Source organism: Callorhinus ursinus, unplaced genomic scaffold, assembly GCF_003265705.2.
Source record: "Callorhinus ursinus isolate GAN/ISIS: 27379988/994484 unplaced genomic scaffold, GSC_fseal_2.0 scaffold8, whole genome shotgun sequence".
NCBI lineage: Eukaryota > Metazoa > Chordata > Mammalia > Carnivora > Otariidae > Callorhinus > Callorhinus ursinus.
The window spans coordinates 61,837,204-61,852,030 of NW_027397070.1; the positions used below are offsets into that span (position 1 = coordinate 61,837,204).

At 50.1% G+C, this 14,827-nt stretch overlaps 1 protein-coding gene across 2 annotated transcripts in view; it reads left to right on the plus strand.

Moving 5' to 3' along the window:
* Nucleotides 1-1,779: 1,779 nt before the first annotated feature.
* Nucleotides 1,780-14,827, plus strand: part of SLC24A4 (solute carrier family 24 member 4) — a 181,739-nt gene continuing 168,691 nt past the window's right edge. Inside the window, exons 1-3 of one of the 2 annotated variants that reach the window (XM_073895798.1) lie at nucleotides 1,780-1,848; nucleotides 2,019-2,241; nucleotides 5,482-6,116. In XM_073895798.1, the coding sequence (XP_073751899.1) occupies nucleotides 5,975-6,116 (142 nt within the window). In that variant the 5' untranslated portion in view covers nucleotides 1,780-1,848; nucleotides 2,019-2,241; nucleotides 5,482-5,974. Of the gene's footprint in view, nucleotides 2,242-5,481; nucleotides 6,117-14,827 lie in introns of both variants that reach the window. The other variant, XM_073895799.1, reaches the window with a different exon arrangement.

Consider the following 14,827-nt stretch of genomic DNA (forward strand, 5'->3'; position numbering starts at 1 on the left):
AGCCCTTACCAAAACCCTGTGAGGTAATGAGTATTCGTTCTGTTTTAAAGACGGTGAACTGCAGCTTAGAGAGGGGCCGTCACGGGGCTCATGGGAGCAGCTAATAGCAGGACTGATGACAACACAGGTCGTTCTGACTCCAGATCAAAGTCTCTCCCCCCTCCCCCCACCCCCTCCCCCCTCCCCCCACCCGCCTATTATAGACTGAGCAGCTATGACGCATTTGATACATATAAAAGAACACATACAATGTATATGTCCGTTGTAAAGCATAACAATAAAGTGTCCCTCTGTGAAGGCGCCCCTGGGGCTCTCCATGGGACACACTGCTTCCAGATGAACATGGCAGGGTCCCGCTGGCAGCTACGCTGAGCCCCGAGCTTTCCAGGCTTCTGTCCTGTGACTCTCACTGCCCCTGGAGGGGCGGGGGTGGGCCCTCCCTCCTTGGTGTACAGATGGAGAAACTGAGGTGCTGGGGCTTTTCCAACCAGGCCCAGGCCCCCTGCCAGGATAGAGCCCAGGCTTCCACACCTGGCGGCTTGTCACACCCTCTGGGGACATTTTTAAATGTAGATCCCTGAGCTTTATCTCAGGGTTACTACCTTGCAGTTCGGAATTTCCAGAGCGGTGGCCCAGGAAGGCATTTTTTCCCCCCAAGTCTCCAGGCACCTCTGATGCAGCTGGTGCACAGCCTGGGCTGGGGAACTAACGTTCTCCAGCACCTTGGTCGGGAGTGGGGGACCGAGCTGCAGAGCTGCAGACACACCTGCTTGGCTTTGCCTGCTCAGGATGCTCAGTGACCTGCAGCCCATGGGAGGGCCTCGGGGACCCTCCTGAAACGAACACGCAAACCCTTGCCCAGGCCAAGGGCACTCCTTCCCGAAGCCTTTCCTTGTCACAGACCATCTAGGTTACCTAACAAATTAGCATGGAGGTCTCCTAATGTTTGGTGTTTATAAGGTAAAAGGAGCCCGTCGCTAGCATTTACTGAGCCCTCTAATTCCTCATTCTACTAAGGAGTCTGGCTGCCACCCAGCTCTTGGCAACAGAAATGGCTGGGAATCCTGCAACTTCAGGGGAGGCTACCCACCGCCACCGTCCCGTCGGCACCACCTCGAATTGGCTGTGCTTTCCGTCTTCACCAGTATCCATGGAGCTGGGGGTAGGCTGTGTGGTTAACCCTGCAGTGTGTAGCGATGCCTATTTGCAGCACCCGTTTGGGGAGTCTACAATTGTCCAGTAACTAGATGCTAACATTTCAGATGTTATCATTCATTTGCAAATCCTCTGCATCTCCTGGGCGAAGGCAGGTGTGTATGTGCGCCTCTGGCTCCCTCCAATTTGCTTGGAACGGTGGTGTTGCCTGTTAGCACACGGTTCCTTTCCCACTGGAAATCAGGACGGGTTGTGGCAGGTGGACCACGGGATCTTTTATCCAAGAGGGTCCCCAGTCGACGAAGTTTGAGAGCCACTGTCCTAGAGGCACCAGCTCTTACAGCTGGAAGGAATCCTGGCCCCCGAATCAGGGAGCCTCAGAATTGGCTACAGTTTCTTTAACAAACTAGACCCAAGAGGTAGTTTCTTCCAATATCGAAGAAATTGGACAGTGGCTGCCCGCCCGCGAATATGGTATTTAATTTACAGCAGCCCAAGAGCGTAGCTTGTGCGTGTTAATATTGGATTATTTCTCTTCATAGTTAGCTGCCTCCTCACTTCACCGTTTCCATGGCAACCCTTCTCAAACACCACTTCGTACTCTGAATACACAATGTAAACAATCTGCAGTTGAACATTTCCTGATTTAGGGGTTTGGAGCTAAAGCCAGCTGGCCTGCCATTAGGGATAAAGGTGAGACTCCTTCCGATCTCAGGAAGCCACGAGGAGCTGGCCAGGACTCACTTAGAACTGAGGGACTGGAGGCTCACTGCAAGTGCTCCCCCGCATGCTCGTGGCAGACACCGTTGGTCCATCCTGGGCTTCTTCCCCCTCAAGCCTACTCTCGCTCTGCTCCTTTGCAGCACGACGCTCTGGGAAGTCACCACCAGTTGATCAGAAATGGCGTGTAAGACCAAGTTCAATTACCATTCCAGCAGAATTGATACTAGATCCGGTACCGCAAAAGGAATGGCATGAGTGTGGGTCACTCGTAGGTTCCAGAAGCCAGGAGATCCAAGCACAAAGAAGACAAAGCTGGAGGAAGGCGACTCGGTGAGCATCATCCGCGTGCCAGACACAATGGAGGTTAGTGCTCCCATATGCATGTCCTTGTTGCACCTTCGACACTCACCAAATCCCCATTCAGGGGGGAGTTAGGGGTGGGCTCAAGTCCACACAAAAATCAAACCGAGGGGCAGAGCCAGATGGAGAATGTTGGAGAGACACTAAGGTGGACAGAGCCAAAGGCATCAGTCAGAACAAGTCCATAAGGTGCTCCAGGGAATGGATGGGGGGAGGCACGATCCATGGATGAACCTAAATGACAGCAGCGGGAGCCCAAGCCCCGTGCTGGGAGCTGAGTGCGGCGGGAGAGGGAATGCAAGTTTGGGAGCACGGCCGGTGCACCCTGGGGCTGCATCAGGAGTGCGGGTGGTAGTGTCCGTAGCTCACTCTCGAGGGCTTTTGGGGCATGTGGCATAAGAGAGAGGCTCTTACAAGATGTTCAGAGCTCAATGGATGGCGACAGAGCTTTAAGGAAAGACCAGCCCCATTGTTCACAGCCAGGAAACTGAGGCACGAAGAGATGAAGTGACGCTTTCAGAGCCACCCAACCTGTGAGGCCCGTGTGAGACTGGGGTACAGGTCTGCAGACCCCCAAACCCTGCTTGTTGTCTTATGGACAACGGATCCATAAGATCTGCCTCATCGCAGATCTTCCTCTTCCGGTTCAGTCATAAAAACTAGGCGAGGGGACAGCCTGCACAGTAACTGGGGTGTAGAGTCTGAGAAGGACAGCGGGCAGGCAGAAGGTGGGGAGGGGTGGGGGGGGGAGGGGAGGGACCCTGAGGAGGCAGGAGCCGGGCCGGGGATCCGTCTTTCCTCCAGGGATCTCGTGCCAGGGCCGGAGTGATTGTCCAGAGCTGCCTGACCCGGGACTTCTGCAGTTGGTGGCGACAGTCTCTGTGCCTATCATTTTGAGAATTGCCTCCTCTTGGCTTGCTGGCTGCAAGGGTGGTCCCTGAGGCAGCCCAAACTGACACCTCTGCCTCAGGGAAAGTCACTGGTCCATCCAGGCGGGGGTGCCTGGAGTAAAGGGACACCTCCCAGAAGGCCACCATCGACAGGTGCTTCTAGGGCCTCCGAGGGCTCCATGTTCAAGCAGCTCCATCGGAGGAGTTGTCTCCACTCAAGAAAACAGGGACGCAACCTGCTGTCCAACGAACAGCCCAGAACCCCAGGGAAGCCGCTGATATTTTCTTTTTATCAAAGGAGCTCTTTTTATTTCCAGTCTCTGCCCACACGTAGTAATGCATACATTTTCTACATAGTTATAACCATGACAAGGAGGATTATTGGTTTGTCTGTTTGTTTGTTTAAATAGAAAAATCTCAGACCCTTTTCTGTCAACTTCGTAGCAACCCTTAGCATCTTTTGATTTCTGAGCGAATGAATCACATGATTGCTGTGCCTTTAGCAATGAACCAGAGGACGACCCTGACGTCAGGAAGACGAAGAGAGGCTCAGATGGCATGTTTGGGAAAATGCCACCGGTGGGGGTCCTATGGGGGTAGGCTGCTAAGGGTCAAGATTTTGGGAAGTGATAGGGGAGGGCTCCCCATTTAGCTGCCAAGCAGGCTTTGAAGCAGTGTGTGTGTGTGTGCGGGGGTGGGGGGCGGGGAGGGGATGCAGTCCATCATTTGTGGGTTTTAAACGAGCAAACAGAAAGGGAGGCTCATTCCTAGCACCGTCAGTGCAGAGTTTCTGCCTTTCCAGCCACATCCCAGGGGCCCAGAGCAGCTCCACTCAGCCATCGGAGCCCTGGCTCCTCCTTTGAATTTGCTTTCACTGGTTACCAAGGTGTGCTCTGGAGGTGGGGGGTTGCCTGCTGTCTGTTCTCCTAGGGATGGCCCATCAGTTTCCCCTGGTGATGCTAGAAGGGTCACCAGATCTGTAAGGGTGCCCCTGAGAGCCAGGGCTGGCCTCCAGGTCCTGTTCTACCGCCTGTGCTGAGCTTGTCCTGCTTAGGGCCCTTGTAGCACTCCAGGCTCTCAGAATATTACCATGGAGCAAATCCACACACACTTCTGGGCTCTGGGCTATAAACCTGGGGCTCTGACAATGCCCTTCTCTGTGACCCCCCTCCCCTCCCCACCCCCAGTGACTTGGACATCATTGTTCTGCCTCCTACTGCAGTCTTCCCAGAGGAAAAAGGGGACTGAGAACCGTACCGTGCCTCCTGTCCTTAGAGGAGTCCTCTTTACCATGGCAGTTTGCCACATGGAAAGAGCCACAAGCCAGGAGACCAAGGCCTGGCTCCACCGCTGACTCACCGTGACCCTGGGAAGGTCATGCCCCTTTTCTGGGCCTCAGTCTCCCCATCTGTAAAATGCAGGGGTTAGGCTACATCAGTATTCCTCAAAACACCAGTGTTTTTTTTGTTTTTTTTTTGGAATGTAACTAGGGATAGGAGCAAAAAGGGTTCCAGGGCCACCTAAGTTTGGGAAATGTTGGATTCGGCAAAATGAAAGATGCCCCTTTGTTGCAGACCTTCTCAGAGGCTTTAACATACCTTGTAGATTTCCAAAAGGGGATTGTAGCATAAGGAATTTTTTGAAATTTATTTGAACGTCGAACATCTCAATCTTTTCAGCATGAGCATTAGAATTCTCTCTCTCTCCTTGGAGAGGCAAGGAGAAATTGATCTTCACTTCTTTGAGCATCCACGGCTGTTTGGTCTTTCAGTTTTTATCTAAACTACAAATAGTCCTGGCGAGGTCTTGAGAGTAGGATGAGGGTCACCATAAGGGTTCCCGAGAGTCCTTAGAAGAAGGGTTTGGGGGAAGGGTTCCAGTCCTCCAGAATTTGTATTCAAACTCCCATGTGTAGAGTCTGTACACTTTTCCGGGGGGCAGGTGGGGGACATAGGGTCTGTAGCATTCCGTGACTTTTCAAAGGCATCTGTACCCCAAAGATGGTGACTCACTGCCTTTAGAATCTTACCTTGGTAGAACGAAAGTGGGACTAAGTTAAGAGTTTGGATGTGAAACAAACTAGGTGGGACTTTGCTATCTTACTGGGAGTCAGGGCAGTGGGAACAGGGAACAGAAATGACAGGGAAGTGGGCAGAAGTTGGGGACAAGGAGAGAGATAAGCAGTACCTCCATCCTGGGCAGGCCCTGGCACCCCCAACTTCTTCCCTGGTCCCTCTGTGAGTGCTCCTGAAACTCATCCCCTGGTTCTTAGGTATGCAACGTGGCTGCTGAATATTCATGTTTGTGGCAGGGAGAAAATTTCTGCTGTCTCAGAAAACTCCATCTCTTACAGGTCAACAGGGCTCCATGTATGAAACTGTTGCTCGAGGGCACCAATGTCCTGAAAGTATGTGTCTCTTCAAGGCCAGACACTTTCTCTCACTTCCTCAGAGACACTAGGGCCTCCATCTTGGACTCCTTCCACGCAAATCCAAGAGGGACGTGAGAAGCTGAGAAATGGTTGCAGGAAACCACCACCTCATTACAGAAGCGCGGCCCGCACAGACGGATGTGCCAAGGCAGTGGGGCATTCTTGAGGTGACCAAGAGAATGTTCTGGTCCTGGAACCAAGACCCAGAGGCGTGAAGTCTGGATCCACAGAGGGAGCCTGTGAAGAGTTCATTCAGAAGCTGAGTTCTAAAGTTCACCATTCTGGCCTGCTGTTGTCTTTTGATCACTGGCCTTTGAAACAGAATACTAATCATAAGTTTATACGTTATTATTTACAGGCAGCCTGAGGGATTAGAATTCTCTCGGCTCGAAGGGCCCCATGACCGCTCACATGCATGACCCAGTGGAAGATGGTTTCGGCGGTTGTCAGAGGGGAGAGCAGAACTGTGTATTGGTCACAAAAGCTCTTTTCTTTCCTTTCTTGGATATCTTCTGAAGTATCTGCACGTCCCTACCCGAAATATCTCCACCCTGCAGGTAAGAATTTGCTAGAGAGTTTGCTTTCAGAACCTGGTTAAAAGGGGGAAGGAGAAAGGAGAGGCCCCAAAACTAGCTAACAACATTAATCAGAAATCCTTTAAATTAATTTAAAATGCTGAGTCATACAGACCCATCAGCATTGCATAACAGCCATTAAAGTATTAGTATTACTTTGGGGGGCACTTTATTATGCAACGCAGTGGTAAATCTCCTCTGGGCCTTTTTATTTTTTTTTTTTTAATTCCCCAAAAGACTTGCAGAATTTATTTTCAAATGGGTTGAGTCTGTTGTTCCGGCCTCCTATATTCAGCCTTTTGCCTCAAAGCAACGGTCGTGGTCCATGTGAAAGTTAGTATCTAACATTAAAACCCTGCTTGATAGTTTAAAAACATTTTGAACCACGTACAAAAAGAGAACCACCAATCCATTCCCTTAACGAGTGTTTACTGACGGCTTATACGCGCGGGAGAGCAAGCTCTGTACCTGAAACTCTGAGCTTCGGTCTTTGTCTTTTCTGGGTCTCCGTTTTCTCACGTGGAAAAGGGGGCCCGGGATAGGAAGGCTCATTCTTGAGGCAGCACAGTTAAGAGCAGGGGTCCTGGACCCAGACTGCCTGCCTCTGAATCCCAGCTTTGTCACTTAGGAGCTGTGTGACTCTGGCAAGTTACTTAACCACTCAGATCCCTTGGACTCCTTCACCTGAAAATGGAAAAGGATAATGGTATTTACCTCCCAGAGTTGTTGGCAGGATTAAATGAGTCAATAGATATAATGTACTTGGAACACTGCCTGGCCCAGACCAAGGGTATGTGAATATGATACATTGTTGGGATGGTGTTTGTTGAGTCCCCGACCAGATGACTGCTTGTGCATGGCCCAGACTATTTACCACGTCACTTCCTCTTCTCCCTGGGCACACAGTTGGACCTCATGTCCAGCCTCCCTTGCAGCCGTGGCCACATGGCTGAGTTTTAACCCATAGGATGTGGGGGCAGTTGGAGTCGCCACGTCCAGTCTGACCTATGAAAACCTTCCACTTGGGACTCTCCATGACTTCCCCCCACTGCTGTCTCAGTGCAGACCAGCTTGCCACCCACCAACCCCCCCCCTGCCCCCCGGAAGCCATGTGCTGAAGATGGCACGGCCACGAGATGGAAGGGACCGTGATTCCTGGCCAACCACATGGAGAAGGGCTGCCTGCCCCCATACCCAATTTAGATGTCATTTGAGTGAAAAATAAACTTCAGAAATGCTAAGCCAGTGTGATCTAGGGGAAGCTGAGTTACTATAGCAAGGCACAGGGCTAGGTTTGGAATGTGATGAAGACCTAGACGTCTTTCCTGAGGGGCTGAGCCTCGTTGTGACTATTCAGTTGTTTGACTCCGAGTTTCTGATGTTATCTGGGTAACCAAACCAAAGGACGTCCAGTTCTCTGGCTGGGGACAAGAGCTTGCATGTCCAGCAAGTCCTGGCCTGGTATCTGGCAAGTTCCCTGCAGACAGCTGCCCTGGCTGGCTGCCTGGGCTCACTACTCTTGCTTTCTGGACCATGTGTTTCTGCCCAGACGCCACAGGGAGCTCCTCCTATCCGCCAGGCGGTACACCATTTCGGTCCTTGGATCTTGGTCTTCTCCCGTCTTTTCAGCCGTGGGAATTAGCAGGAATGTTTGTATAGGAGCCTCCAAAGTGGGCAAAGTGAAACTTTCCCCTATTAAAACCCCAAAGCACAGGCTAGAAGGATGCTCACCATGCGGAATTGGCATCTGGTTGGGGGCGGCGGTGGCTTGCGGAAATGCACCTGGATAGGAGACGCACCTGTCCCAGCGGCATTTAGTGATTCCCTTTGTGGCAGATCTGCACTCCCTTGGATGAAAATCTGTGGCGCTCTATCTGTCCTTCTCTCTCAGCACTTGTCATCTTACTTCTGGCATAATTATCATTTCTTCCCGTGTATTCAGGCCCTTCCAGAGATGCAGAGAGGCTGGGACTTCTGAGGCTAGAGCCATTAGAGAGAAATGAAAAAATGTGAAAATAGGGCACATTCCCAGGAAAACAAAAACCCACGCTGCTCTCACCTTTGGCTGTGCAGTACGCTGATTGTAAAGGAAAATCTGGCTTTTGTGCAATGTCATGGCTCCTACTGAGCATGGAGAGACGAATCCAACAGCAGAAAATTAGCAACAGTCTAAACTGGAGGCACATTTTGAGCCATGACCCTTGCCAAATAGCCCTTCCCACTGCCCCTCGTGGCAAGCCCTCCCTCCTCTACTCTCAGATCGACAAGAGCTGAGTGACCAGAGGGGCAATGAGTAGAGGGCACTCCGTAATCCGCACCCTGGGGAGGAGGCTTGGATCTGTGACTTACTACCTGGGGCATCTTGGACAAGTCCCTTATTCTCCTGAGTCCCCATTCCCCGTTGGTGGTGGAGGCCTCTAGCTGTCCACTGAAATCCCCCCTCTGCTCCCACCATCTACAGAATTGTCCCAGGCACATGCTGCCCAGACAAGCATTTTCTAGCTTCCCTGGGTTAGATGTGGTCCTGCGACTAAGCTTCCACCAAAAGAATATGAGAAGTGAGTGATACAGCCTGGGGCTTACAACACTGGGTTCTCTTCCTCCTTCCTGTTGGCTGCAACCAGGAGCCGTGGTGAATCAGCTTCAACCGAGTAGCTGATGACCATGCCCTAGGGGATGGCAGAGTCACAAGGTGGCAAGAGCCTGGGTGGTGATGAGGTGCCAAGCCACATTGCCAACCTGGACTGCTCTATGCGGACTCTTGTATAAAAGAAATGCTTGTCCTTTACGTCACGCTAGTGCTGGATTTCCTTGACACAGTAGCTTACCTTGCACTCAAACTGATGTATTGTTCGGAGGCTTCTGGCGTGGTAAGATATTTAAGCCTGAAGTGATATACAGTTAGGTGCTCAGTAAATGTTTTCTGAGTGGTAAACAAAGCGATTTGGTTATTTTCATATTTAAATCCAAGGACTCCGGGCACCTTGGTTTGGGTCATGATCCCAGGGTCCTGGGATGGAGCGCTGTGTCGGGCTCCCTGCTCAGTTGAGAACCTGCTTCTCCTTCTCCTCTGCACTTACGGTCTCTCTCTCGATCTCTCTCTCAAATAAATAAATAAAATCTTTAAAAAAATAAATCCAAGGACTCTGAGAAGCAGGTTTGCAAAGCATGGCGCAGCTACATGGGTTGATTTTAGGAGACCCTGGATCTGGTCTAGGTAAGCATCTTTCCTCCTCCAATCAGCCTGCACGGGGAGTACTCCCGGCCCCACATTAGTCAGTAACCAGGAGATGACCCAGGCAGAACATAGTGCCATGACACATAGCCTTCTGTCTCTACTTATAACTAACTTATCCAACAGGCTAGTTAGCATGCCCATCAGGATGAGTCGCTGTGGCATGCTGTCGTGGGTGAAGGGTCTGGCTAACAGGCAGAAGACCCGATTCAGATCCCGGCTGTACCTCTAACTCCTTGTGCAAGCTTGAGCAGGCCGATTCAGTGTGAGGGACTTTATAAAATGGGGATGTTAATTCTTGTTCTGCCTCCTCCTTGGGGCTATTATGGGGGTCAAAAGATGCAGCGATGGTGAAAACACCACATATGACAGATGCTGGTAGGAGCAACACAATGGGCCGAAGCACATGTGCAGAGTGTGGGCCAGGTATGCTCTCCCTTCCTTCCATGAGCATTTATTGAGCACCTACTACATCCAGGTTGTGAGCAATGTAGATGTGGTTCCTGTCCTCACAGAGCTTAGAGCCTGGGAGAAACTAAACACAAGCAAATAGGTCATTATAATATGGCCTGATGAGTTATTTGATAGAAATACAAAGCACCATAAAAACACAGAAGAGGGGGGCGCTTAACTCAGACTTCAGTGGTCCTGCAAGTCTTCTCAGAAATAATGGTATTTTCCTCAAGATTGGAAGCAAAAGAGTTAACCAGGTGTCTTAGTTCAGGCTGCTCTAACAACAATACCATAGAATGAGTGGTTATAAACAACAGACATTTATTTCTCACAGTTCTGGAGGCTGGAATGTCCAGGATCCTGGTGCTGGCAAATTTTGTGTCTGGTGAGGTCCACTGCCAAGTTCCTAGACAGCCATCTTCTTGTTGTGTCCCCCACGTGGCAAAAGACGAGAGAGAGCTTGCTGAGCCCCTTTTATAAGGGGCTTACTTTATTTACTACTTTATTTATTTATTACTGATCCTACCAGGAAGGTCCCACCCTCATAATCACCTCTCAAAGGTCCCGCCTCCAAATGCCATCACATATGCATTTTGGGGGGAACACAAACATTCAGTCCATAGTGCCAGGTGAAGGGGACCTTAGAGGTAGGAGGGCATGTTCCAGAAAGATGTGACAAGGGTCACTCCTGAAGAACAAGAAAGGAATTCTGAATGGCTGGAGCCTGGAGTGAAAAGAAAGGAATGATGAAGGATGAAGGATGGGGTGCAAGGGGCTGCCGCTTGGATAGAATATCAATGTCCAGTGCCCACCCTCCCGGGGCTGAAAAGTTCCTCAGGTGAATCGAATGTGCAGCCAATGTGGAAAGCCCCGATTAGATCATGCAGGATCCTATGTCAAGCTAAAGAGCTGGAAGTCTGTGCTGAGAGCAACGGGGAGTCTCTGAGGGTTTCATGGAAGAAAGGGACATAATCGGATTTTCCTTCTTCGGCAAGATTACTCTACCTGCCCAGTGGAGATAGGAATGTGATGGACAGGCTGGCCTTCGAGATATGGTTAAGAAGTCCGCTGTAGGGATCAAGAGAGGCACAGGGCCCGTGGTGTCCACGGCGATGGCAAGAAGTAGACCCATCTGAGGTCCTAGTGGTGACAGACCGGGGCAGGAGAGGAAGAGGCGGGAGGACCAGGATGAAGCCCAGAGGGCTGAGGGAAGAGCTGGTCAGAGAAGAAAACCCAAAAGCACGTGCCATCCAGAAAGTTACAGATGTGACTACTGGTAGAAAGGTGCATTCAAGCATGTCAAATCCTACTGAGATGTAGCCACAAGTCGCTGGGGACCTTGACAATGAAGATGAATGGAAACTTAGGGTGGCGCGAAAGGGATCATGAAAGCAGGCGCCACCCAACGGGGGCAACAACTATTCTTTATCGTCTTCACATTGTAGCCAAAATGTGTTGATTTATTCATTTCCTAAATATTTATGAAGCACCTAATGTGCTGGGCACTGTGTTCAGAGCTGCGGATAAGACAGCAAGTCCTTGAGGCCCTTGCTCGCCAGCAGGAGACAGATACTCTCACTCATATCACAGGCTGTGTCATGGAGATGCATGTCCGCGGCTTTGCAACACGCGGGGCCCATTCTACCCCGCGTGTAGAGGGGCGGGTGGGTAGTGTAGTGGGGAGGGGTGGGTAGGAAAGTTTCTAACAAGCAGGGGAGAGGGACGTGAGTTCTGCCCTGGGGTTGTCACTGGGGCAGTCCACTGAAGAAGTTCAGATCTCAGCCAGCAGGGGAAGAATGGCACTCCAGGACCTCCTGGTGGTTTGGTGGGACCCTGGGACTGGCTTTGGCCAATGAGTGGTGGGTAGCGGTGAGCATGTCCCTTCCAGGCCAGCGTGCACATTCCCTTGCCAGTGCCAGTGTCAGATCCTCCAGAGGTCTCCCTCTGGCATGGCGAGTGGCCAGGTTTCAGACTGCGGCTGCTCCCAGATACCTGAGTAGCTGCCCCCAAGACAGCGTACAGGGGAAGAAAAACTGTTTCCCGTTATCCATCTTAGGTTCCCTGGCTGGAGGTCTATAAATTAGATCAATGAAAGACAGATTAACAAGAGAAAGACAAACAGAAATTTATGAACATGTGCATCGTGTGTACGTACACACCGGAGCCCTCAATAATGAGTGACTCAAAGGGGTGATTAGAACTTCGGCTTGTATCGCATCTGAACAAAAGAACAATACATTTTTAGCGAAGGGACAAGACAAAGGAAGAAAGACTTTGAGCTTTTAGGGGTGGCAAATTGTGGGAAGGCAAATATATGGGGACCTACTGGTAGATAAGGGCTAGTTTTAGCAAAATTTGTTAGATAGATCTCTCTGGTGCTGTCTCTGGGCTGATAAGGATCTAGAGCTGCCACGTGTGATTAACATCTGTCCTTCCTGGTGGGGGGTGGGTGGGGGGGAACACCTTTACAAATTTATGTCCCCATAAATAGGGGAAGGGCAGAGGGTTTTCCATGTATCTGCTTCTTCCCATTTGCCTTCAGCTCAAAATAATCCTTATGCCAAAGTGGCATATTTGGGGGTTGCGTATTTTGCCACCTGGAAGCAAACTTTTTGTGGTTTGTTAGAGTCACCATGGCATAACCTAGCCCAGTGGTTCTCAAAGTGGGGTCCCTGGACCAGCAGCCTGAGTTTCACCTGGGAACTTGCTGGAAATACAAATTATTGGGCACCACCTCAAACTTACTGAACCTCACTCCCTGGGGTGGGGCTCAGACCTGTGAGTTTTAATACACCTTCCAGGAGATCCTGAGGCATGCTCAGGATTGAGAACCACTGCCCTAGCTGGTGCTGACTGCCTCCAGCCATCTGAAAGGCAGAGCAAGAGGAATTAGAATTTATAGAGAAGGTCATTCTAGTAAACTTGAAAAAACCAAGTAAGAAGAATTAAATGGTGAGGTTCTTCCTGTCACAGGAAAAAATTTTAAGAAAAAAAAAATATCATATCTATCCCCAGACTGAGCCTTCCTACTAAAATGGCCAAAACTGTTTGGCTTTGTGGAGAGTCTCCAACTATGTCTCATCAGAAGAAAGCAGTGTCATGAAGGGGATACTCCGAATCCAGTGGCACTGAAGCCAGACCGAGGGCCTGAGATAAACCCAGAAATGCATTTCCCATTTGCCCCCATGGCCTTGCTGACTTAGAAAATGCTCCTGAATGCTTTGAATCTGAAAGGTACATAAAACCGAATTCTCTCTTCTGCAGGGTGAGTCTTTAGATATGGAGTGGAGGCTATTTGGTAATGGACACTATTGAAATGAAGCAAAAAGTACAATTCAAACGAATTGCTTTTTAAACTGTCAAAGAAGAAGAATCCATTTGTGCATGTGAAATTATTCCAAGAGTTCTATTAACTGAAAGCAGGTGGAAGCTGTCAAAGAAAACAAATGTGCTATAAAAGAGCCAGCTAAACGTTTAAAGGCAGACACCTGATGACTCCTTTGGCCTGTTTCGGATTCAAAAATTTGTTTTAAACACCCCTAGGTGGGCTCCACGGACGAAAGTTTTAAGAAAATTTTAAATCCTAGTAAGCAGATGCCATTTTGTTTCTTGGACTTGTTTTAATCAATGTGACCCGAAGGCTGTCTTATGGATAGGACAACGGCATATTAACATTTTAACTTTTTCCTTCGGCTTCCATTTGATGCCAAAGGCTCTTGGCTGGCTTTCCAAATGATACATTTCACACATTCTAGGGTTTTCTATTTGCTATTGATAAATGCATCTGTGTACAGCCAAGTCAATGAGAAGAAAATTCTTCAATAGTATATGAAAATTGCCTTTTTATCCCTGGCAGGCATGCTTGGTAACAGTCACCCATATGGAGCAGAAGCCTTAATGGTAGGTGAGGCATCTCTATAGGCCATAGGGAGCCCTGCGCTGTTCTATAGGAGACCCACACCGGCCTTTTCCATTTCCTTTCCTCTAGGGGTTTCCACTGCAATTAGTCTTGTGTTCATGCCTTCAGTGTCTTGTAGGCACTGAAACAGGGCTGCTGAAAAATAATTAGTGAACCCTCGTCTCCCTTTCCTGGTCCTCTAAGTACCTCTTACTTGTGCTCCTATGCCAGACTAACACAATTATCTGTGCTTAAACCAAGAGGAATCGTGCAGATGGTGACCATCTCTAGGCACTGGGACAGGCTCAAACCAGCCATGCTTCTCACACTTGGAAGTGCACACAAATCTCCAGGAGGTCTTGTGAAAAAATGCACATTCAGACTCAATAGATCTGGGCTAGAGCCTTGGAGCCTACATTTCTTGCAAGTTTCCAGGCAGTGCTCATGCTCTGGTGGACCACATATTGAGTAGTGAGGGAATAATGCAGGTTCTGCATAACAGTGACTTTTAGAACTGACCTATCAAATAGAGGTGTAGCGGAGGGTCTGGCTCCCCTTTGATTTAGGGTTCCTTGAAAGCAGGGACTAGATCTTACACTTTTTTGTCCTCTGGCTGGCACTTGGCACGGGTCCCTGCACACGGTGGGTGTGTATTTATTTAATTAAACAGATCTGGCTTTGTTCCAAAAAGGATTTTAAGTGGACTTAACCCCTAGTGTGTCCTAAGCTAGGTGCGTGCTGAACTGGCCAGGGAGGGAAGTCAGTCTCGGGGTGCATTCACAAACCCTCTGGGCTGAGGCCCTTCCTCGGCAGGGCCCCACCGCTTGCTTGCACCTGGATGCCACTCCAGCAGCTCTTCTTCTGAAATTCTCCCTCCTGGTTTACACTAGAGAGTCGATCAGAGACAAGGAGGAAAACAAAACCAGACCAAACAAGAGAGCCCTGCGAAGCGGTAAGGCTGCAGAACATCAAAAGCTCAACTCCGGGCGGCGGGGCCGCGGAACTCTGGGGTTTCTCCCACTGCCTGATTTGAGCGTTTTGCAGGTCGGCATTGCGCCCCAGCCGCCGGCTCCCCCGCCCGCCCCGAGAGCCTTGCAGGAGCGGTCC